Source organism: Triturus cristatus, chromosome 4_1 (assembly GCF_964204655.1).
Source record: "Triturus cristatus chromosome 4_1, aTriCri1.1, whole genome shotgun sequence".
NCBI classification, from domain to species: Eukaryota; Metazoa; Chordata; class Amphibia; order Caudata; family Salamandridae; genus Triturus; species Triturus cristatus.
Window position 1 is genome coordinate 193,381,656 of NC_140585.1, and position 24,752 is coordinate 193,406,407.

Consider the following 24,752-nt stretch of genomic DNA (forward strand, 5'->3'; position numbering starts at 1 on the left):
AGACGTGGTCTGTTCATATCAGCTGGTCACTTAGCGCAACTTAGTCCAAAATCAGACTGTACATTTCAGGCTGCTTCCACAAACAGACTTATGACAAGGGCAACCAGCCTTTCATTTAGGATTAGGAGAGAAGACATTCTTAAGAAGAAATCCCTTTATCAAGAAACTACCATGACGAAAAGCAGTGCAAATGAATTTACTTTTCAGGTCATTTTAAAGAAAAAGATAATACCAGTGAAACAACAACGATAAAATAATGGGGTAACGGTCACCATAAAGGTTTGAGTGTGTGACACGCAGTCTCGTTAAGTGTTCAGAATATGTGATGGACAACTTGTCAGATGTATGTGGCTCTTGCTGTACGAAGGCCGGTGCGGGTGCGTGTCTGTGAGCCTCCCAGGAAACGCTCGCAGTGTGTTACGTCCAGCCTGCCTAAACCTGGAAGCAGCCGCCATGTGACGGATAGCAGCTGGCAGTATCTCACAATCTCTCAGTCAGCATTCGCAATATCGAGTGCCCCTCTCTCGGACATCGCTGTCATTATGGGATAGCCTGCCTATCTGAGGCCCTCGCTGTGTGTGAAGGAGACTCTCGAAGTAGCACACTGCTCGTTGCCGACAGCCTGCCGTGCCGCCTTTATGTGACGGATACCCTATCTAAAGCAGGTGACGCTCCTTGCGTGAAGGACGCTCTTGTTCAAGAAGCACTGGCTGCGTGTTACGGCTTCAGGCAGAAGTCTCAGTATGGGACCGATTCTCTCGAGAAGCGTTTTGCGCGCGAGGTGGACAGCCAAGTGTTTCTTGAACAGCCACTACAACGCACACGGTCTGTGAAGTACCACTATTGCAGCAAGTACTCGCAGTGAGTGACGGGCAGCCTAAGAGACATCAGTCGCAGAGCGAGACCCTCCATGGCAATCTGAGCACGCTGCCCGTGGTAGACCGCTTTAGGCAGGAATCAGCTGCAATATGCGACACAGAGCCCCTCACAAGCAGGCAGCGCTCACTGTGTGTGTTGGACACGGCTCCCTCCGACAGCGTTCAGTGACCTGTAGACTCTCAGGAATGTCCGGTTACTTACCGGTAATATTCATTACTCCGAGTCGTAGACCTCCCCGTCACAGTCCTTCACGTATGAGCAATAGCTCCTCCCACAGAACTTCCAAGCAAAACTCCCTTAGCCCATCCCTATCCTCCAGGCCACTCCCACATCCTGTGCCTCATAACCCGACCTACTGCAGCACATCCTGTACCCCCAAGCATAAGAAGCCGAACAGGGAGGGAGGGATGGGAACCAGGACTGTGACGGGGAGGTCTACGACTCGGAGTAATGAATATTACCGGTTAAGTAACCGGACATTGCCTCCTCGTAAGACCTCCCCGTCACAGTCCTTAACGTACGAGTAGATACCAAAGCAAGGATCGGCTTCACCAAAAAGCAGGAAACAGACTTCAACAGCACAAGCTGAAAGTCACCCCACCTGAACAGAATGCAAGTCATCATCCCCAAAAACAGTAGACCTTGTCAGGCCCACAACCAATGAAAAAGGGATATAAGGGCATGCGGAGAACCGCAAGCAGCAGCCCCGTAGGGCTCATACAGATGCCCCCCGAACCAGCACAGGAAGGAGCCCCCCGCACCAACCAGCCACACACTATGCCCCCAGAGCACACCACAGCCATCGACCAAGAGGCGCATCAGACCCCAGGCCACAAAAAGAGAAGCCACCCCACGAAAAGGGGAGCACGAACTAAGGACACCACAAGAGCCTGAACAACATCCAAACAGCGCAGTCGCACCACAACCCCCGAAGGAGGAGTAGGACAGAACACAGGCAGAACCAGACTGTCAGATCAGGCAAACGAGGAGGGAGCCCGGGAACAAAGGAAGGAACAGATTCGAGAACGACCCGAACCAGAAAGAAACGCCCAAAAACGGGCTCAGAACAAATCAAGGAGCCCAACACCCCAGGCCGAGGTAAAAGCAACAAGAAAAACCAGCGGGATCGACAGAACGGCAGAGACTCCGCCGCCAGAGGCTCCAAGAGAGCAGACGGGAAGCCCACACCTTACAACGGATGATCCCCACCAGGCGGAAAGGACAGGATCCGGGGACAGAAGAGGAAACAACACCTCAACAACCGGGACAGCAAAGGAACAACAGGCGCAGAGGCCAGACCCCGAAAGGCCCACACCGCCGCCCACCGAGCCTGCAAGGAGGACACAGCCAGACCCAAGGTGAAGCCAGAATCCAGGAATCAAAGCCACGCACAGGAGCCACCGGCAAAGCAGACAATCCCTGATCCAGACACCAACCAAGAAAAACAGCACCCAATGCCGAGCACAGGAAAGAAGAGCCGAAGGGCGCCGTGACAGGCAGAGAAAGAGCCAACCCGCCAGAAGCAAGCAGACTAGACAAGCCCTGGACAGAGGACGACACCCCAGGGGAAGAGGAACCACCGGCAACAGCCAGCAAGGGCCCACCACCAACCTCAACGAAAGAGGGAACCGAGGCCACCCTCTCCAAGCAGGGAAACAGAATCCCGGTCCAACATGACCCGCAGCAGGATCAACGGAAGCAAGGCCATCGGAGGAAGGCATACCGCAAGCCCCCCCCATAGAAAGGACAGCGCAGCCACCCAACCCCAACAAAACCAGAGAGCAAAACCCCACCTACAAGGTGAGCACAGGGGCAGCAAAGAAGCCCAACACATGGACCCCAAACCACACCAACAGCACCCAAACACCGCCGACAGCAAGCCGACAGACCACAGGGAGGGAAAACCCCCGCACAGGCGACCTGCCGCCGAGAGAAACACTGACAGAAGCAACGGAGACAACAAGGCCAACACAGCCCACTGGCAAAACAGAAGCCCCAACAAGGAGAGTGAGGCCACCGAACTCCCTAGCCGGCAGCCAGGACACACCAAGTCAGAACATAACGGGTGTACAGAAAGCACCTCCATCCGTCACAGCAGAAGGAAAATCCTCCGAGAACCCCTGTAGAGAAAACCAGCATCCAAAAACCGGGGGAAAAGGAATGGAAACCCACATCCTCCAACCCCCCCACCAGCCCCATCCACATAGTGTCATGAACACGAAGGTACACTGGCACGCGACACCGTCCAAAGGCGAAAAAAGCCCCCAGACACATCATCGCACAGCAGAAACAGGGACTGCCGGGGCATCCAATGAATGCCGGGAAGGACAAGTGGATACCCAAGCCCGAAAAACCACAGCCACCGCGGTTTTCAATCAGGATCATAGAAACCCCCCAGGAGGTCCCGCAGAAGCAGGGATCGCACCTGGAAGAAAGGGGAGGGGCCACAGAAGGGGACATGGGCAGGCAACAGGCAGCCCAACAAAGTAAGCACAGTCCCGCTAAAGCAAGGACTTGAAGCCCAACACCACACACAACGAACGTCAAAGCAGACCGCCGCCACTCTACAACATAGTCGCCATGCGTGACTGAGAACTCACAAACAGTGGAACACAGAGGAGGAAGAGACTGACACAAACCAGTAGGCCACTATAAAAATATTTCCCAACCTTACTGAAGGAAATACCATTGCCTACACTTTAGAGTGAGCAAACAGTGCCATCGCAAGACCAGGGATTGAACCCCTAATCTTCAGAGTAAGAGCCACAGACCTCAACCATTAGGCCAGAGTGACTCTTTTAAACTCAAGATCAAAGCGGTAGAACCAGGCCCAGGCGCAAGTGCCCGAGACATCAAGCAACCCAGCCCGTCCAAACCAGCTACCGAAGACCGGCACGCTTGCAGTACCAAGGAGCCGGTCCGGCACTCAGTACTCTGAGCGTACCCCGCCCCCGAGGATGGGCCATCACGCCACGCCCCAGGCGCGCCGGGAAAGCGCAGCCCAAACATCGCCTGAACAAAACCCCATAAGGAGGTCCCCAAAACCACCCAGGAGGTCCCGCAGAAGCAGGGATCGCACCCGGAAGAAGGTGAGGGCACCGAAGGTGCCTTGGGCGGGCAACAGGCAGCCCAACAAAGAGGGCAACAGGCAGCCCAACAAAGAAAGCACAGTCCCGCTAAAGCAGGGACTTGAAGCCCAACACCACACAACGGTCGCTATAGCTGACCGCCGCACACTTACCTGATACGAGCTGAAGGCAGCAAGCACCTCCAGGAGAGAGTCTCGCATGGAGTAGTTCGCAGAAAAAAACAACAGGATGTGCTGCAGTAGGTCAGGGGTTATGAGCCAGAGGATAGGGATGGGCTAATGGAGTTTGGCTTGGAAGTTCTGTGGGAGGAGCTATTGCTCATACGTTAAGGACTGTGACGGGGGGGTCTGACGAGGAGGTAATGCAGAATTCACAGTGTGGGATGGACTACCTCCGTGTGTGACAGGCAAATTTCCAACCACAATACTGCTTTGTTTTCAATTGCATCAACTCCTCTTTCCACGATGACCTTCAGGGCACTGATGTGAGCGTTGCCGGGCAAGGAGCACATACTTCATGCATTCCTGATCCATCCCACTCCCTTCCATGGAACTTCCTCAGAGCCTGGGTTTTTGGTGGCGTCAGAAGTTTGCACGTTTTTTTCCAGACATTTAAATAGAGCATATAGTGATTGTCAGGTATGCGTTGCCATGGTGCCTGTGGAAGGGGGGAGAGGGGGGCGGGGAGTATAAGGGTGGGACCAGTTTCTGTTCTCAGTTTGCTGATTTTACTTTCAGTACAGCTCTGTTTTGCTTCCCCTATGGGTGTGGGAATGCGAACTGTGCTGTACTCGGTGCTGGGCGCGCTGGAGTGCGTGCGCGCTCGGTTATTTCTTGGTTTTGGGTTCGAGCACTTGCAGTATACAAGCAATCGCATGCAGCATTTCTCCACACAAGAGCTCATAGTTTGTCGATATATCGCCCCAGTCGGAGTTCTCTCGCTCTTTAGCAGAGGCACTCGTAGTGTTTCTCCCCCAACGGCTGTAATTCCCATGTTCCTTTTCTACTGCACACCCTGCCACAAAATTCCAATACACAAAATCCACTTCACACCACATGCATTCACTCCAAACCAAAAAGCTCTAAATCGAAAAAAAAATCAAGACTTATTGCACTGAAAATGCTTGTTAGTTTCCCCCGTTTTGGTTGAATTAATTCTTTTATGATGTGAAGGAGGCAATTCTTCGATTCACATGAAAAGAAGGGCTGTCGTGTGCATTACATAAGATTCTCAACCACTGAGGGGCTAGGCGCAGACTGGGCTTCCCAGACTTAATGACTTGCTATAGCACTCTATAGTGTGATCCAACTACGAGTGCTAGAGGAATGGACAGTAAGAAATGGCTCCCTCTGGGGCCTAGCGCGGAGAATGGCGTTAGACTGATCCTTCGATATGCATCTGTGCTCCCCAACTAACAGAGTTCTTGGGAAGGCAACAGGTGTTGATCACCTTTCTCTCACTATATACTCTATTAATGCAACCTTTTCACTAGCGCTCCTACCACTTTAATTTGTTAAATATTATACCATGTTCAAAAAAAGCCTCACCAAGTCATTTAATTCCAGGAAGAAATGCATTAAAGCAGTGAATGATGCACCCTAAATGAGAGTAGTGGCCACTAGAGAAGGAACACTGTTTGGGAAATTTATTTCAGCATGTGTTGGTATGGAGGGGACGGGGGGGCAGAAGAGCACCACGCCCAACATTTACAGTACTATCATGGGGCGACCACCAATGGGCATATATGAATAGGTGGGTGCGTCTTTTGAGGACAAAAAGGTCATTTCATAGGACATGCGGCGATACCACTGTAGTATAAAAGGGAATAAAGTGCAATACAAGGTTATGTTGGATTAGTATCTTCCCCCAGTTAACCGCCCATAACATCCCATGCATCAGTCGGAGGAGATGTTTGGCAGGGTAAAGACTGCAGGGTAATTTTCACCATATATGGTAGGACTGCCAACACATCAAGCCCAAGTGGAGAGCGATACCAGCAGCAATGATGGGCATCGAGGCCAATCACCTGTTGAATGATACAGATTCCATATAGCTGGATCTACACTCCCAATCCTAAATCACCAGACAACAACAGATAGATCACCGATGCTGAATTGTTTAGAAGCACATAGCTAACACTGGCTATTAGAAATATCACGACCCCCTCCAAATGCTCAGTGGCAAATATACCTTTGGAATATAGAGATGATGGAGCAGTTATCCCACCCCTGTGATGACCACTACTGAGACTCTAGTCCATTGTCACACGGCTTACCAGATGTATCCTTCTGACAAGATTTAGAACACTGAACTTCTCGTATTATGCGATTCTTGGGGATACTGTTGACATTTACCCATCTGTAGTACATAGGAATGTCTCACCTTCCCTGCTCATATCTAGATCCTATCTGGAACACTTTTTTTTAAACCCAGCACTTCTGATTTCTTTACAGACCGAATGAGGAAACACTTTGGTGGAGGGGTAAAGGGTAGATGATCCCAACCACAATGGCTAGGGTCCAGTAGCCCCCGCTTGCCCTGTGCCCAGTGCTTAATTTGGGCTGTTGCTTTCCGGTGCTTAGCACCGGCACTTATTTCTTAGGGCCGGGTCTACACTCCATATGGACTTCCTTAAGTTCACACAGGTTTTCCCGGTGAACGGCGTGAAATATTTCAAATTGGATGCGGCATGGGTGCATGCCTTATTATGAGCCACAGTCTGCCACTCTGGGAGGGACTGCCAGAGAGCACACAGCTGAGCAGTGCATGCCAAACCTTCTGCCTAAGGCTGATAATGGAATATACATTGCTCTCCCCGGCTGTAATCATGTCCCTCGTCCCTCCCGCGCCGCACCCACAGCAGGTCAGCCTTCTCGAAAAGGCACCTCCTCTCACTCTCTAACTTCCGCCCCCCTCTCCGCTTCTGCCCCTACAATGATCCTGACGTCACCGATAGCAGAAATAGGAGGGCATTTTCATTTCTAGGGGGAACATTTGAAAATAAATAATACAGTGGCTCCCGGGCCCCAGCCTGCTCCTCCAGTCCTGAACCCTGTCTGCCACGGTGCCACAGACTGCCCTTACAAGCCCCGGGAGCGCGAGCAACCACTGTAAGAAGAAGTGCAAGATGCAGCAGCTTCTTTATCATACTACCCGTTTCATGACTCGGCTGCAGCGCTCCTTCCATTGCACAGGGCTGAGGGCTCCTGTGATCGGAGGATAGTGGGTTTGAGGCTGAGCAGTTGGGTGCTTCTCTGGGTGGCTGAGGTGCTCCTGGGCTCTGTGCATCTTCGTCACTCAGAGCAGCATGGCCCCGTCACGCAGCACTCCACATCGCTGGCTTCCGATGTTGCTGCTCTTCCGCACTGGTGCGCCTCCAAGCTGAACATCCAGAGGATGCTGCTTCCCTATTCTGCGGCCTGTGGTACGAGAATCAGCTTCACGCTGGAGGCCATCGAGGGCTGCTACTAATGGCGAGTGCTGAGGTTTCTATCCATATACAGCTCTACCAATCACGAAGCATATAACCACCGAAGGCCCTGCTTTTATATTAAAAACAGAGCTTTGAACTATACAGTTTCCCGCTGAAATGCAATATTTCTCTCCATGTGTTCCCATACATGGCGTGTCACGCAGTTTGGTGCTTACTTTCCCTGCATGTTAAAGAAGAGTAGATGTTTCAGCACCCAGGCTAATGTGCTGCATAGCTAAATACATAGAAGGTCCCAAAGGCGAGTCCGAATGCATTGCAAATGCTTGTATCAACTTCTATTCCTCTAGCATGGTCTAACCATGCAGTCATGTTTTATCTAACGCTGGCCACTAAAATCTAATAACTGCCCATAAATTGCCCGTACGACCTGTCGCTTGTGGCATAAAATTAAATCCGATACCTTAGACATCTCCTCAGCTCAATCAGTGCCGAAGAGGAGTCTAGATCTTGATACTGCTCCTACCATCTATAATCAGTGGATTCATACTAGCAACCTTCATGCCCCAATTACACCTTAGCAAAATCACAGAGCTTTCCCATCAGAACCTTCGCTTGACAAACTCAAATTAGAAAAACAAATCAGTCATAGACAGGAAAGGAAATGGTGTACTGACTAGGATCCCCAGACTCATACAAACTGCCTATTTCAGTATTTAAGGAGACGATTGTGAAAACTTAATCTAGCGATTTCACATCAAAAATGCAATGCTCTGTAAATTAATCCAATTAACTCTTTGCTGTAGTAAAACAACTAAACATGGCTCCCGATTCCAAAAACATCACCTCTGACCAAACGTTAATTATCGTCCCATCTCTCGCCTCCCCTTCCCGGCAAAGATCCTAGAGAAGCCATTAGTATCGAGCTCTTTCATCAGCAACAATGGTTTACTGGGTGACAACGAATTTGGCTTTAGAAACCAACATAGTACTGAGTCGGCCCTCATTACTGCCTCTGAAGAAATCAGACAAACCCTAGATGCAGGTGGGAATGCTGCCTTAATTCCATTAGACCTCCAGGCAGCATTCAACACTGTAAATCACAGCCTTCTTAGAAACCAGTGATCCTCCCTAGGTATCAGGGGCAAGGCCCTTCAGTTTCTGAAGTCTTTATTCTCAGACTGAGAACAGTACGTTGAATGGATGAGTTAAACTTACCTGCCTTCAGTCTAACGTGGGGTCCCATAGGGCTCCTCGCCGAGCCCTATGCTGGTCAATCTTTACGTGACCCCCCCCCTTGGCTGATCTCATTAAAACATTTGGTTTTGCAGTAGTGTCCTAAATTGAGGACACCTAGATCATGGCTTCAGTAGCCAGTAATCCTGCGACACTGCCTCCAGATTCCATAACTGCATGCTGCAGATTGTGAGATGGATGTCCCAAAACTATCTCAAAATTAATGCGGGTATAACCAAGGTGTTACGGTTTGGTAGGAATAGTTCAGTCTGCTGCGCTACTAAGTGTTTGGCAACCACATCCTGCCTACCTTGCTGACTTATCGCTTGTCGCTTATGTCCCCTGCCGCCGCTGCCTTTCCTGCATCTTGGCGCTGCCGCAGTCAGGGGAGGACTACATCGCCCAGCATCCTTCGCGGCAGGAAGCCGCACACGCCTCTTCCGCGCCCAGAGGCGCACTTAAACAGAGGAGAGCCCCCGCGTCGCGGGACCGCGCGCGGGTGGCGCCGGGCTAAGCCCGGGCAAAGGGCGGGCCGTCTGTGGCCGGAGGAGGCCGGGCTGGGCCAGCCCCCTGACATCCTGTGGGAACCGTGAGTATCATATAAAATTAGTTCCCAATACTAATATCTGAATATTATGGTCGCCAGAAGGGGTGTGAAACCGACACCAATAGGGCTTGTAGCCGGGACTCTAGACCAATTCATTATGAGAGCATCATCGGTGTTGGAACGTGAAATTGTCATGACGCAACGCCGTCTGTCTCAAGATCCGGTCTTCTTAAGGAGATCCTCCCTGGGCCCCGCTGCACAGGCATGCTCACCAGACCCTCCCCAGTTAAACACAGCTATTGAAGAGCTCCCTACTAACTCACATCTTACTGGAAACAATACAGGAGATCAGGAGGATGGGTTAACCCAACTACCATGTGGACAGTCTACAAACATAATATCTGCCCAAACTGAAGCGAGTATAAACAACCAGAATAAGACAAGACCTAAAGAGGGTGCAATCTTGAAAAGGAAGAAGGCTGGCACCCCATCTCGGGGTAGAAAACCTAAACAGTTTAAACCCAATAAGCAATTGGAACCCCTGACCACGGATCAATCAGAGATCTGCCCTTCTGTGACTCTTAAATGGTACAGACTCCGTAACCATATTCCCCCTCGATTTAGATCTATTGGTGGGGAAACTAAGTATGGTTTTATCTTCTCTTATCCAGCCTGTGGAGCAAAAATTGAAATACTTAGATGATAGATTGGAAAAAAATGGAGGCACTGCTCGTGGAAAATATGGGTCTTAGAAATGATCTCCTTGCTACCAAAGCCCAAGTTAAAGCTTTGGTTACACCAGTGAACGTTTCACAGTCACAACACAAGTTAACATCTACTATTGCAAACGATCAACCTACATTCTCCACCACACAGGGGCCGATCCTGGGCTCTAGCACAACTGGCCCAAAAATCAACCCAACAGCTGCGAAAAAGGCACAACCCTTGCAATTGGCAAACTCTGCAAATATCGAAACTCTAGGGAAGGAGTTCCCAAATCAATCTGGGGAAAATGATGCCTCTCGAGACTTACCATGCATCAACCTACCCCCGGATTGTGCCCCATATGTGGTTATTCTAGCTGGGGTCCCAAAGTTGATGAATACCAAACATGAATCATATGAGGAACTCAAAAACAAGACAATACATTGGTTGAACACCCATAGACCCCTGCCTAGATCCATCCAAAGCAAAATTTTGTTTGTTAGAAGGGTGGGGTGGGTGGGTTCCAAATCAAAAAATGTGGGTGGGGACTGTGTAATTATTAATTTTGAGGATTACAGGGCAGTTGATTACGTATGCAGCAGGCAACAGATAAGTCCCAATACAATGATTAAATCTTTGAGGTTAGACTATTTTTACCAAACAGATCATGCTCATTATCCTCCCGATCATAGGAGCTATGATTCATGGCTCCAGCAAGAGGACCCTTGGCATTATGTACACAGAAGTAGGGGTAGACAAGTTAGGGGTGAAGCGTTGGGAGTTCCAATAAGCAATAGATACAGCTTGTTGGATCAAGTGGATTGACTCCCCATGCCCCCCATTGGCCCATCGAACAGACGTCAATAAAAGGGAAGGAGGTTTGAAGATCATCAGGAGGGATCATATGGGGGTGGGTAACACCGCAATTAACTCCTTGTCCCCTACAGAAGTAAGAATGATGCCCAAGGAAAAGCCTTATGCAACCATAGGGGAGGGTCCATCTCCCCCCGTGATTGATAAATCTATTTTTGTGCCACAACTTCGGACTGCTCGCGTGCACACAGATCGGCATTCAGTCGGTCTTGGGGTGCACGGCCTTGCCGTTTCTTGTCACGGGGGAAGCTTGGGAAATAAGCAGGCAATGACAAAAGGGACCTTAAAAATCTTATCTTGGAATATAGCGGGCCTCACATCTAACTTAGACATCCCGGATTGGTGTACATTCGTGGATTCTCATGGGATCTGTTTATTCCAGGAAACGTGGGCGGTAGGTCCTACCCATAGACTGGGCTATGTAACCTTTGCGGAATCTGCAGTAAAAGGCTCGAGAGGCAGACCGTCAGAGGGGTTGTGTATATGGGTGGGTATCCATCTTGGATTCACGCTGAAAAGGCTAGATACAAGTAGTCCTGATCTCACGTGCATCCTGATGTCTCATAAAGAAACACCAAAACTGGCTCTGATCAACATATACTCACGGCCAGTGCGATCGGGCGGAACATTCAAAACGTTGGAGACATTAACCACCCTATTGCACTCGCTTGGGGGTGATGTTGCCCTGTTGATCGGAGGAGACTTCAATTGTCATTTCGAACCATTACAAGGGGTCCCGCCGATCACAATGGAAGAAGATGAAACTTGGTCAGTTCTGCCCCCCAATGCTTATCCTGTAAAAAATTGGACAGCTTTAGTCCTTCAGTTGACTTCCCTTATCTATACGTTCTCTATTAGAGCCTGTAACGGTCGATTCCAGAGTGATACCCCAGCCCAGCATACTTATAGTGGCATGGGGCATACATCTGTGATAGATTATTTCTTGGCGAGTTTGGCGCTGTGGCCAAAAATCTTAGACTTTAGCGTTCCTCTTCGCATTGAAAGTGACCATAATACCCTGATAATTGAGATGGATTTCCAACTAATCAGGGGGGGATAGTGCTACAGTTAGCACCCCAAGTAGTGATCTAAGAATAGTGCAAGGTGGGAGAAGAATCCGATGGGCGGCCGCGAAATCATCTACCGAATCCATGGCAAAATTATATCGAGACGTAATCCCCCTGCTCGAAAGGGCAAATCCCACCCTCACTAATTCTTTGGACGTTGATATGGGTAAAATTATGGATATCCATAGTGAAATGGTCACAATACTAAAGGATACTTTCTATAAGAAAGGCTCTGTTAAGCCTAAACCACGCAAGGACGAGAATCCATGGTTTAACAGGTGTTGTAGGGACGCGAAAGCTGCATTATTGTTGGCCCTAAGCCAAGGCAATAGATCTCGTGTCACAGAAGCCAGACAAGCATATAAGAAAATGCTAAAAAAGTGCAAAATTAGAATGGGTGGCAGACCGTTGGGCTGCTATTACATCTGCACTCGTGGCAAAGGACCCAAGGACCTTTTGGAACCTTGTCCACACTGGAAAATCAGAAGGCAGGTCTACAATTGCTCCAATTATATCTGAAGAAGCTTGGTCTTCTTATTTTAAAGATCTTTACTCTCTTTCTCCTACATGTACAAGTGAAGCCCCTCCGAGCTTATTGGCTGCGAATCCTATGTGGTCAGTGCAACCATTTACATTGGTGGAAGTACAGTCGGCCATCTTAAGTATCCAGCCTAACAAAGCACCGGGACTCGATAGGATCCCAGGTGATTTATATAGAGAAGAACCGATAGTTTGGGGCCCATACCTACGGGTATTTAATGCGATATTGCAGGGGCTACCACTCCCAAGTACCTGGCTGGGGGCGGAGATAATTCCAATTCACAAGAAGGGCTCTCCGCTCCAACCTTCTAATTATAGGCCGATTAGCCTTATTGATGTGACCCAAAAAATTTACGCCAGGCTATTGTTACAACGATTACAGATTTGGTCCAGCGATAACATTCCGACGCCGCTCAAGGCAGGATTTAGGGCCAAAACATCTACAATTTGACCAATTATACCGGTTGCAAGTTCTTTACTGGAAGCATGTGGTCTTGGAAGGGGGCAGCCTATATCTTACATTCGTCGACCTAAAGTCCGCATTTGATATGGTGGACCGGAACCAGTTATGGACCATTTTACTAACAATGGGGGTTCCGCCATACTTATGCTATCAGTTTAAGATCCTACATGGAGGTACTTTTGCGAGAGTTCGTTTTGGCAGACAAGGTCAGCTAACTGGACCATTCCTGATTGAGAAAGGCGTTCGGCAGGGCTGTGTGCTTGCCCCGACCTTGTTTTCTCTCTTTCTCAACGGGCTTATCGAAGATCTCTTAGCTATAAACGACAGACTCCCCCAAATTGGGTGCCCGAAGATTTCCTGCTTTAATGTTTGCGGATGACACGCTGCTGCTTTCAAAATCCCCAATGGGGATGCAGCAGGTGCTGAACCAGTTTTCCAAATTCTGCATTAAAAGGAACCTGGTGGTCAACATAAATAAGACTAAGTATATGGTTTTTAACGCCAATACTGTTAACTGCCCCCATCCAATGATGGAAGGCAGACCCCTTGAAAGGGTCTCAACTTTCGAATACTTGGGTTTGACTTTGAATGATAAAATGGGGTGGGGTCCACAAGTGGCCAAGGCCAACCTAAGACTATCCCAAGCAGCTGGGGGCATCCTAAAAGTACAGAAGAATTGTACCCTCAAAATAATATGTGCCCCCCTTGAAATCTTCAAAGTTCAAGCAAGGGCATCATCCCTTTATGGGGCGGAACTTTGGGGACACACACCAGTAAGTAACCTATCAATAACTGAAAATAACTTTATAAGGCAATTATTGGGTTTGCCAAAAAGTACTCCCTTGGCTCCGCTCAGATTAGATTTGAATATCTGCCCAATTGCAGACGCTATTACTGTCCGGCCCTTACTTTATTGGAAGCGCCTGTGGAGCATTACTGAGTTGGTGAATTACAAGGAGGAGCTCAAAGTAGTCACGGCTTCATTAGGATCTGGTAGGATCCCTTGGTTAACTTTTGTAAGACAGTTACTTACATCGAGCGGGCTTAAGGAACTCTGGTTAAATCCCGAGGCTTCCTGCCCAGCTATTTCCAAGAAAACCATGACAAGCATTGTAAAAGAAACTAATTTAAGGAATCTCTTTCGCTCAGTAAAAACTTCAAGCGTAACTGATATTTTTTTGGACGTTAAGTCCTTCTATAGCTTTGAGCCTGAGATTGATGCAATACAACCCACTTTAGCAAAGAAGCTCTATTTGCAATTTAGATATGGCACTTTGCCTTTTTATCATAATATTGAAGGTGGAAAGGGGGTCCGGCACGTCCTTGCCCAGGTTGTCGAATTGAGGAAGAAACTCCTGTACATGTTATCCTTTTCTGTCCAGTATATGGTTGCATTAGGAAGAAATGGATAATTCAGCTGTGTAAAAACCTGGGTATAGAGCAATATTTGGCCTTTTTTAGGATATTAAAAACTGATACCAACGCAGTGATTGTTTCTGCAGTAGCTAAATACTTGCACTCAATGTGGACAATTCGAAGGAACTTGATAAACAATGCTGCTATATATTAGCATTAAGTTTAATGGATATCGAGAGAAAAGATCGCATTTTATTCTTTTTTATAATGATCATTGTTTAACAATTTTAGAATTCTGGATAGTATTTAAATTTTTAAGGATATGTCTAAACAATGGATATGTCTAAACAATCTTCTATATAATTGAGATTACATGTATGAATTGAATTGCCTGACCTAGTAATGCAGAAACTTAAAAGTTCTAACTAGGGCAGCAGGAGCTTCGTCACGTGTACCGCTAAGATTTGGAACGCAATGCCCATTCATCTCAAGGAAAAAAATTCAATTGTTCTCCTTCCGGAAAGCTCTTAAAACATGGCTTTTCAATAGTTAGCGCATTTGTTTTAGGTCTATTAATAAAATGGTCTGTTTTTGGATTGCAATCTATCTTCAGAGTTGTAGCACCATGACACCTTAGGGTAGTAAGTAGAGCGCTCTACAAGTCTAATTTTCTTTTCAAAATGAGCCTACGCGTCGGTAATCCTACAGCAGAGGGAAGAACAAACTTGCAGCCAGATTCATAAAGATTTTTTGTGAACCGCTCATGTAATACTCCTGAATTACAGAGTAAGCCAGGAGTTGTTCAAGAATAAATTATGCTTACTCATATACCAATTTGAGACTAGGGTCCATAAACTTCACGTGTTGAGAAGTTGAGTCAAGTTTTGTCATTGATATCAGACAATCGCTATGCATGGAGTATATGGGCAGCGGTTCGTCTGGCACAAAGTGAACATTCCAACATCGCAACAGACATTTTTCGAAAAACAGATCTTTCCAAATTCAGGAGGCACGGGGGTACATGGGTTACACAAAATGATCTTAATCTGAATAGACTACAAACATCACACTAAGCCTTAGAACAACTGATGGTTTAAGCAGGGGTCAACTCTAACTCCTATAAATCAGTCTCTACCTCTGCTTTCACACTAAAGTACATTAATCCCACAGAATTTAACAACAAGCATTGCTATAAATGGTATCATGAAAAATGTGCTGATGAAGATTGCTATTAACGTTCTGTTGTTGCTTATCCATACAAAACACAAGTGTCCGTACAAAGTGTAGAATACAAAAAGGTTTTCTGGACTAGATTTGCCCTCTAATGTGGTAGCCATTCCAAGATTTCAATGACTAGCAATTACTTTTGGTTCATGCAACCCCGCTGTGTGACCATATATTATATAGTCTGCTGCCGAGGGCTAAACCGGTTTTTAAAGGACCTAAACCCTGGCTCGAGCCTATAACAAGGGAGAGAGACTTTAACAACCGGAATAGCTGGAGGCAGAAGGAGTACATACATTTACAATAAATGCACAGGTTTAGAGATAATGGGGGGAGGGGGGGGAGGGGGGAAAGAGGGGCATAACTGTTCAATAGCTTAACTAGCCACGAAATAAAGGTTCTTACAATGGCCAATGGACAAAAACACCAATGTGGAAGATGTAGTGCCCAACACTTATTATACGTAACTATCCCCTGCAGTTCCTAAATACAAATACTTGCCAACTATGTAATATTAACAAAAGAAATGGGGTGCTTAAGTGTTTCGAGGTAAGTAAACGTACACGACGTCCACTACCCACACTATTCTAGCTTCTCTCGTTACAGCCAGTGTCCGTTTCACCACACTGCTATTGCAGGCGCATAATCTACGTTATAAATAAAAAGAATGGTTTCGTCCTTTGGGGGAAAAGGACTAAATCACCAATGAGATATGACTTGTCCCTTAAGATCCTTTTCACGGAGCCTTGACTGCTATTTTATTTAAATTGGACAGCAATTCAAAACTAAGGTTCTTTTTCCCCACAATCCGACATATTTGTACGCATATCCGCACGGGAAGTGCTAACCTATCGCCCGCCTCGCTGCCCGATATTGTGCATCTATCTGAAATAAGAATCCTGTGGTACACAAACTGACAGGCCACTACGACAGGTCGGCGAGCCGGGTACCTGCTGCAAATCTGCGGCTGAATAAGTCTAACCTAGCTGTCACGGACTTGAGTCTGGACAGCATAAATTCATCCTTCATTAAGCAATAAAATATGCATCACTCTGCACTGGATTGTATTAAGTATCAACGTGTGGAATGGAAGTGGCGACTGATGGTTGTCTCTTCCTGCTGCTGTTCCGCGTCACCCGCCATCCATTCCCAACCAAGATTTAAATTGTAGAAAGCTGCACGACAGCCATAATTACTAATTATTTGAGACATCGAGTGAGGAGTAACAAAATTACATCACTGTAGGCCCCAAAGGAAGATACATGCATGCCAGAATGTTAGACACACCCACAAACACAGGGGACGCCCCGTTACCTACGAAAGTTAATGTGACCTTCAGACCGGCACATACACAAGGTAGATAGCAGATTTAAAGGAAACAGTTTTGTTACCGTTTGGATGCGGGTATGGTGCACACTGCGGCGGATACAGGGCTGCGATGACAGCGGTTGCTGTGTATGCGAGATATGAGGCGCGCCCAGGCAGCAACAAGGACTGGTAGGAGGCTGGCTGAGAGACTGCAGAGAGCGCAATGTATCGCAGAGCAGCCAGATCTAAAACTAGTGGTGGGAGGTGCCGAAGGTAGAGCAGACCTCATTAAAATCCGGCTGCACTGCCGCATAGGACGAAAATATGGTCTTGATATCACCCCTGGGGTACCAAATGGATATAGTGCCCCTGGGGTACTTGCATATTTTGAAATTAAATATGTGTCAGGGTAAAGTGGACGCTATTCTTATTGCTCTGAACCCAATGTTCTTTTGGTCCACGCCTTCCGCTCATGATGTCTTGGAAGCCACACCCCTGGTCCCAGACGATTGAGACACGCCACCTGCCAAGTACACTTGGCTAGGCTCTCCCTTTTCTTGGCTGTGAGCTGCTTAGTACAGCCAGACCTTTTACATTCATCCTACGCTTTTCAATTGTGAACTATGTTCCAAAAGCATTTACAAAGCAACACCTATTGTATTGCAGAGCGTGGTGTACCTGGAGCGGATGCCGCGCTTATTAGGAAGGTTAAAAAAAAAAAAAAAAAAAAAGGAGAATAGTACGTGGTGTCCCTTAAGCGTGCGCCGCACTCAGCATGCAAATACAAAAACAAAAGAAAGCAGCCACCATTGTCCCCAACAGTGTCCTAAAACAAAATAATGCTCACACACTAGATAAAGCAGACTGTATCAAGCCATGGGCAGTAACAAATGGAGGCATGGTGATACCAAGGTGGGACTAACAAGCCTATTTACTAATCAGAAGCTACCATTTAAGAAGGACAATAACACAAAGCCAAAGACATATGGGCAGAGAGTAGGCAGGGCTGCTAGTGCATTCCCTAATAAAGCATGCCTCACAAAGCAAACAGTGCATGTGCGCTGCCGCAAAGCTATACCTAAAAAGGAAGGGAAAAAAAACGACATTCCATAAGAGTCATTTATGGGACTAAAAATTCGGGAGTATTTGGGAAATGGGCAGCAGTCCTACCATCTAGCTTTCCCTCGCTTCTTTTGATAACATTGGGCCCTTCAGTGCCTTTGTAGGACTAACAACGGAATTGAAAGGGTTAAAACCATGGCAAACCCTCCCAACACTCAAAATGGGGTCAAACCCCATGCGAGTTGGCTAAAGCATTTGGACCTGCAGTCCCTGGAACATAGTCAAACCTATCAACTCCAGATATTGTTGAAAACCAGAGGAGAATCTATACATGTGTGGCTTGTGTAGATGACACTGGTCTTTGTTGCTCAAAATGCCAGGCATGCCTCCAACAAGGACTGAAGAAAAAAACCACACAATGCGTCTAGGATTCCCATGCAGAACGTGCCCCAGACATTACCCAGACTCCATACAACCCCATCTAACCATAGCATTTCTTGCAACTAGATACCATGGGGTATGGATAATGGTGTAACTGGCTTTGATCCCAGGAGGTGCTTGCTAGCCAGAATAACCTTCAAATTGTAAATAATGGATTAAAAAAAGATTGTCAAACGTATGGCTAATGGGATGAGTCCAATCATAGTGCATTCACACGTTTGTGATAAAATAAATTGCAACCCCAAGTGTGTCTGATCACAATTTTAGACTATTCCTGCCCGATAAGCCAGCACATTTATTTTTAGTCTGAATTTTACATTTAAATAAATATTTTACAAGTGGAGAAGAAATATACTGTAGCAGGCACACTTTACGGCTCCTCAGAAATGTCCATGTCTTTACGTACTAGGTCTACTGCTGCTACAGAGTCTATGATAGGAAAGATTACAAAATACAAATGCACAACCAACATGGATATTTTTCTATTACCAATATAATCCTGCTGCTCATTCCCAGACCCTAATCACATATGGGCTAACCTCTTTAGCTTTCTGTTTCTCGTCTCGAAGCTGCCGGGAAAAATCCTTGACCAGGCGCATTTCCTGACGGGCCTTCATCTTCTTATCCCATGATGTGTGGAGTGGGCGATCCTTGACCATGACAGAAAATCTAAGGATATGAAGTATGCATGGATGAAGAAAAATACTGATGATATTCATATGACCAAATTGGAAGCGAACAGACATTCTGCAAATCTGATCAGCGTGCAGCATAGGAGAATCAGATCAAAACATTTTATGACCTGTTGATAACTTAATAGAACATAGGGACCAATCCCTCACTATGAGTGCTTACTGTAGGTGTGACTATTATATATAACTTTTTTAAAGATTATATTTATAATTTTCCATTAAAAAAAAAAGGGCAAACAATGCAGCATAAATCACAGGTATAAATGTGCGTCTACATCACAGACTAGGCAGATAAAGCATAAATGTATGCGCAAATTACAATCAAGCGGATGCTAGAAAGGGGAGACAGGGGAATGTTGAGACTGAGCACAGAGGCATAGATGGTTACATATAATGATATACGGTACAACAGCCTATGGTCAGGAAAACGAGTCATAATGGGAAAGCAGGTTTAACCATCAGCATCTGGTTCCAGTGATGCGAGGTAGTCAAGGAGGGGCTCACACATGTCCTTAGGTCTGGAGGTTGGTGGTTGTAGGGAGGCATAAAGTTTGCTGGTAGTGTCACAAAACGTAATTTCTATCAGCCAGGCACCAGTGGGAGGGATCCTGCTGCTGCCCCAATATACAGCTATTTGGTGCCTTAGTCAGTAGCAGTGATATGGCCACGAAGCGTCGTAGAAAATTGCCAATGGGTCTGGGTCAACTGTTTAGTCAATCATGGTGGAAATCAGAGCAAAAACAGACTCCCAGTACGCTTGAATAACAGTGCAATTCCAAGTCAAGTGTACAAGATCGGCCTAGTCTATCGCGCACTTGCGACATTGATGTGATCTCGCAGGGTCCAGCCTAGCCAGTGCTTTTGGTGTAGTGTACGTGGGGTGCAATTAATTATAATGAAGCAAATCATGACTGGGATTGTCGAAGATCAATTTTGTCTGCATACAACAGTAGCACCAGATGCTGTCTGGGATGGAATGAACCAAATCGTGTTCCCAGGCTGCCTTGGATTTTTCCATATCCGGCGACCGAAGCGTCAGGCAGAGTCAGAAAACTAATCTGCCACTGTCCGTGGTGGATATCACTAAAGCCAGGGGGGCGAGGAGGCGGGGGGTAAATCAGCAAGTTCCTCAGGCAATGTGGGCAGTGTGTCGCGCAGGACACTATGAACATGATGAAAAACAAAACTATCCAGGTGTGCCAGTCCTCACTGGTGAGTGAGGACTGGCACATGGGTATGGGCCACCATCCTGCCATTAATGAAGAGTTCTCACACTGCATGAAGTTGATGTGCTGTTAGGGTACACTGTACCAGTTGTTCCTGTGTAACAGGGAGCCATGGGTTGTTGAGGAGGAGAGGAATACAAATAACCAGCCACCCAGGTAGCGTTGGAATCTAGACCATACCCAGCATGTTGTGGAAATGGTCTGCATGTTGGCATGGTCACATGGGAGTCCTAGGGGCAGGAGTGAGAACAGTGGAAGACCCTGCGATTGGTATCTTTCAGGCCGCAGGGAGTCTGGCGTCTGGGTGATACAAATAACAGGCAAAGTGTGATTGTGCCACAAAGTAGTACAAATGAAAATGCAGGTCACAGACACCATCGCTGTCATATGGAAGAGTCAATATCTCCTATTGGATCAGGGAACGACGGCCCACCCAAACAGACTGGTCAGCACAATAGGTTTATTTAAGAAGAGCTACTAAAGAAAACGTGGAAGGACCACCATTTTTAGGTCTCGGCTAGCGAAGCGCAGTCTCGCTTGCGAGATTTAATGTTTTTCAGTAGTGGGGCTTGAACCCGTTCCTCTTCTCCATTGGCTGGCCTCTTAAATGCTGGTCAGCCATTGGAGAAGAGCTTTGTCTGTCGAAACAATCCCCGTCTTTTTCGGATTCGGGGTGTATTTTTTCGCTCCTTTCTCTTTTTTAGGCCTCGCCCCTTTTACACTGGTGGGCGTGGGTTATTTTTTTTTACAGGGACGTTCTCATGTTTATTTTATATGAGCATGAGCCGGGGAGGAAGGTAGGTGCGATGGGGCGGAATGCAACCTCGGCTCCCAATTCCCGCAGCCTCCTTTGTTCTCTGCTCGGGCTCTTCCCGAGGAGTCAACGCTTCGCCCTCACACCCACAGCTGAGAGGGAGTCCCCACGCGCTTGCTACTGGATTTCCTTCAAAATCCTCCGAGTTTAAGCAACATTTTCTGTGGTTGAACTTTAAAGAACTTTATTTAATAAGCGACAACGAACCCGTAGTGGAAGTTGCTGCATTAAAAAAAAAACTCCCCCCCCCCCCCCATACATAATTAATGCAATAGCTTGATGAATTGGGATAATTACGCCATAGGAGAGTTTCAGCCAGTGAGGAGTGGGCGCCATTAGATGAAAGCCTCGGTAATCGTGTTTTTGGGCGTCTGGGAGCGGCGAGAGGTTTAATTGAACGCTTATCGAGTGCCTTTCGGCCTCTGGTGAGTGTCTGAGTGAGCTGCCTCCCGCAGTGTGAAAGGCCGAGCTCCCTGGTGACACTGCGCCACGCCTCGAGGAGGGTAGCCAGCGCAGGGGCCAGGGAAGGGTGGGGCAGGGCTCGGTAATTGCCTCCTCCGCAGACACTCGTAACCCAATCAGTGCTCAGCTGCTCCCCATCTGTCTGCAGCTGCCGGCCCCGCACCGACAGGCGTCGTTTAATCACGTTAAGAGCTGCGAAGGAGGGGGTCACGGCAGAAACTAGGCGCTTTCCTTTGTGTGTGCGGGGGACGTATTCCCTCACTATTGGGCCTCCTCAGCAGATATCCCAGATAACCCCCGCTTTAAACTTCTCGGAGTCGAGCTCTGAAGTCCTCCCAGGTTGGATGTGAGTTGCTAATCCACTCCGGGGGGTCTGTGCATTGGGGTGGGGGAAAGGAGGGGAGAAAGCAGTTGTATGGGCTTTGTTTACCCTCGTCCTCCACCCGTTGTCTGTGCCTTGTATAACCAGTATTTGTTGTAACTGAATGCCAGTCGAAATTATAAATCCATATATAAAGGCACTGACTATGTGCGTGTAACTTTGTAAAGGTTGGAATGTGATGTGTTTAGGGAGATAACTTAAGTGTTTGTAGAACTGTAGGTGGCGCTAGAGACTCGTGGCCACAGTCCTCCGTAAGGAAGAAGCCTCAGATGTCCAGGCCTCAAGGGTCAGGTAGCTGTAGTCCTGAGACACGTCGTTCTAGGTCGCAGAGGACAGGCTGGTCCTGTCCGGTTGTGGATTTCTCAAGTGCCTTTCAGGAAGGATAAGTTGCACCTTTGCTGTGGATACAGTGCACCAGGCCTGTTGGGGGAGGCTGGGGAATAGATCTAAAGATCGCCAGAGGCATGCTGTCCTGTTATGGGGGCGTACGTATATTTGCTAGTCACACGTGCCTTACTTTTCGAGTCTCGGAGGGAAGATAACGCTCATAGGTTGCCACGATAACCACAGTTCTCTGGCAAGCCATACGTTTAGTCTGTATTAAAGATGTCCAGGAATCTTCCGGCGGCCTCACTTTCGCCCTTTGGTCACTCAGCAGCCCGTGCTCGGCTTCTTCTGACTCACCCCGATTGTCGCATGATTCCTTCTTTGCGGTCATATGACTGGGACAAACAAGGCCACGCGGTGTGAGTTATTATTTGGAAAGGGTGACCTGTGTACCCTGCCGGACTGGCCCTGGTCACCTTTTCCCTTTGCTTCACACAGGCCAGTGTGGAATGTCCTTGTAAACAAGATAAGCGTGCAGAATAACTCACCCAGGCAGGAATGAGTGTCAGGGTCGCATGATTGCACCCTGGTCACACTCACACAGCTGTATCTCAGCAGGTTCATGCATTTGCTGCAGAGTTGAATGTGTATACACAGCTTCCTTTCCTTCTATAACAGTATAGTGAGCCTGCTGCGTTGTTCCATGTGTATTCTACAGGGTACAGAATCAAATCCTGGCTCGTCGGCTCAGTGGGTTAATGTGTTTGCTGCAGAGGTCTCTATGTGTGTGTGGCTTTTTTTGTAGGTGGCTCTATGCATGGGTCGCTCTGTGTGTGGGTTAACTGTGCGTGTGTGTAGGTGGCTCTGTGGGGGTGGCTCTATTTGTGTGTGGGTTGCTCTATGTGAATAGTTGTGTGTGGGTGGCTCTGCGGTAAAGTTGTATGTGTTTGTAGGAGTCAAATTCACTTCAACGGTGTACTCCCCTAGAAATATCCCAGGGCAATGGGAGGAAACTGAGTGCGTGAAGAACGCACCTCAGGACAAATGAGCTTTTGCCTCCCCAAGTAACAAGCCGTGGGAATTTAAAGCCAATGCTATTATTAGACACGGAAACGGGGTTGTCGCCCCCTCTGAAGCACTGCCTGAATGGGACACACATGCTATGCTTCACACGCAACGCATTAAAAGTCACACATGCACGGAACCCACAATGGTGTCACATTAATTAAGGAACGGGTTATAACGCGTAGGGCCCAATTAACAGGTGTAGGTGCTCTTTACTGCATCTGGTATACAACAATACCACAGGGTTCGTTAGTTATCATCAGGTGCGATAAATTTCACCGATTATGGGGAAACATGCGGATTTTGGACAGAAATCCGCATGATACGGCAATTACTATATGATCAGCCAGGCCGTGCGATTACCTTTTCTTAGGATCTTTCCAGACCCTCCCAGATTTGGGCTTCCCCTTTGGGACTGTGGCATCCACCTTGTGAGAAGGGGTGTTGGCCGGATTCTGGGGCACCTTCATCTCGAGCAGCGGTCTCTTACAGGGGACAGGGGCAGCCTCCTGCGGCTTCCTCTTCTCGCCGTCCAAGTGTCCGCCTCCCTCGTTACTGAGCGCCCCTCCCGCTGACATGGGAGTCTCGGATATTAAGGGAGGCTCCTCCGTGGGGCCACTCGCATCATCTGCGCCCTGGGTTTCCACCGCTTCCTCCACAGTCGCCAGAGCGCCCTCACTCCGATTGTCCACGCTCTCCTCTCCGTCTCTCACATCCCCGAGCGCCGCTTTCTCTGCTACAGAGCTGGTGTTGGCGTCCACAGTAGCGCCCTGCGGGCCTCGGCCGCCCAGGCGCCGGCTCCTGCGGAGTGGAGTCTCCACTCCCTCGGGGTGATCGGCCATGTTCACCCAACTCACTGCTCTCTCGGAACGGAAGTCGGCGGCGGCTAAGACCCACGTGTAACTCACCGAGGCGCTCAGCTGTGACGCAGCATGGCGCGTGCACACATGCGTCACGGCGCGTCCTAGGGACGTCACTCACTAGCCGACTTGTAGTTTTCATTTCTCTTGCATAACAGCCTAAACTACACGAAGGTGTCAGAGCGCTTTACAAAAGAACCAGTTGCGTTACATAAGGACTTTGGATTATATGAGTTGCATAAGAGATATAAAACCGGAAAAACATTGCAAATGTACAAGTGGAGCGAAAGGAGAGAAAAATTGCAAATGTACAAGTTGTAAAGTCACTCAATTAAGAGGACCCCCAGTGAATCATTATTGGGATTGGGGACCCCCATCCCCCACGGGTCATTACTGGAAGCCGGGGTCTCCTGCCTAAGAATTGTCGACGATTTCAACCGCAAAACAACACACAAAAAATACAAAAGAAATGCATTCAAACAAATACACAAATGTTGACTCATTTTATTTAATTTGCAAACACATAAATAACATTTAAAAAATGAAATTTTCATAGAAAGGTAGGAGATTTTCCAAAGTCAATTGAGGCCACTCATCGTGGATACTATGTTCTGTTTGATGCAACTGCACTGCTCCCACGAATCAATCTGAGATACTAATTACATTTGTATCCTCCAATTTCAAATTCATTTATGTTTTAAAAT

At 47.7% G+C, this 24,752-nt stretch overlaps 1 protein-coding gene across 1 annotated transcript in view; it reads right to left on the minus strand.

Annotated features, from left to right (window-relative positions):
- CCDC86 (coiled-coil domain containing 86) overlaps window positions 1-24,125 on the minus strand; it is a 48,151-nt gene extending 24,026 nt beyond the window's left edge. The window contains exons 1-2 of the mRNA XM_085651858.1: window positions 23,552-24,125; window positions 18,760-18,889 (exon numbers count right to left, since the gene is read on the minus strand). Of these exons, the coding sequence (XP_085507984.1) occupies window positions 18,760-18,889; window positions 23,552-24,030 (609 nt within the window). The 5' untranslated portion in view covers window positions 24,031-24,125. The remainder of the gene's footprint in view (window positions 1-18,759; window positions 18,890-23,551) is intronic.
- Between the last annotated feature and the right edge of the window lie 627 nt (window positions 24,126-24,752).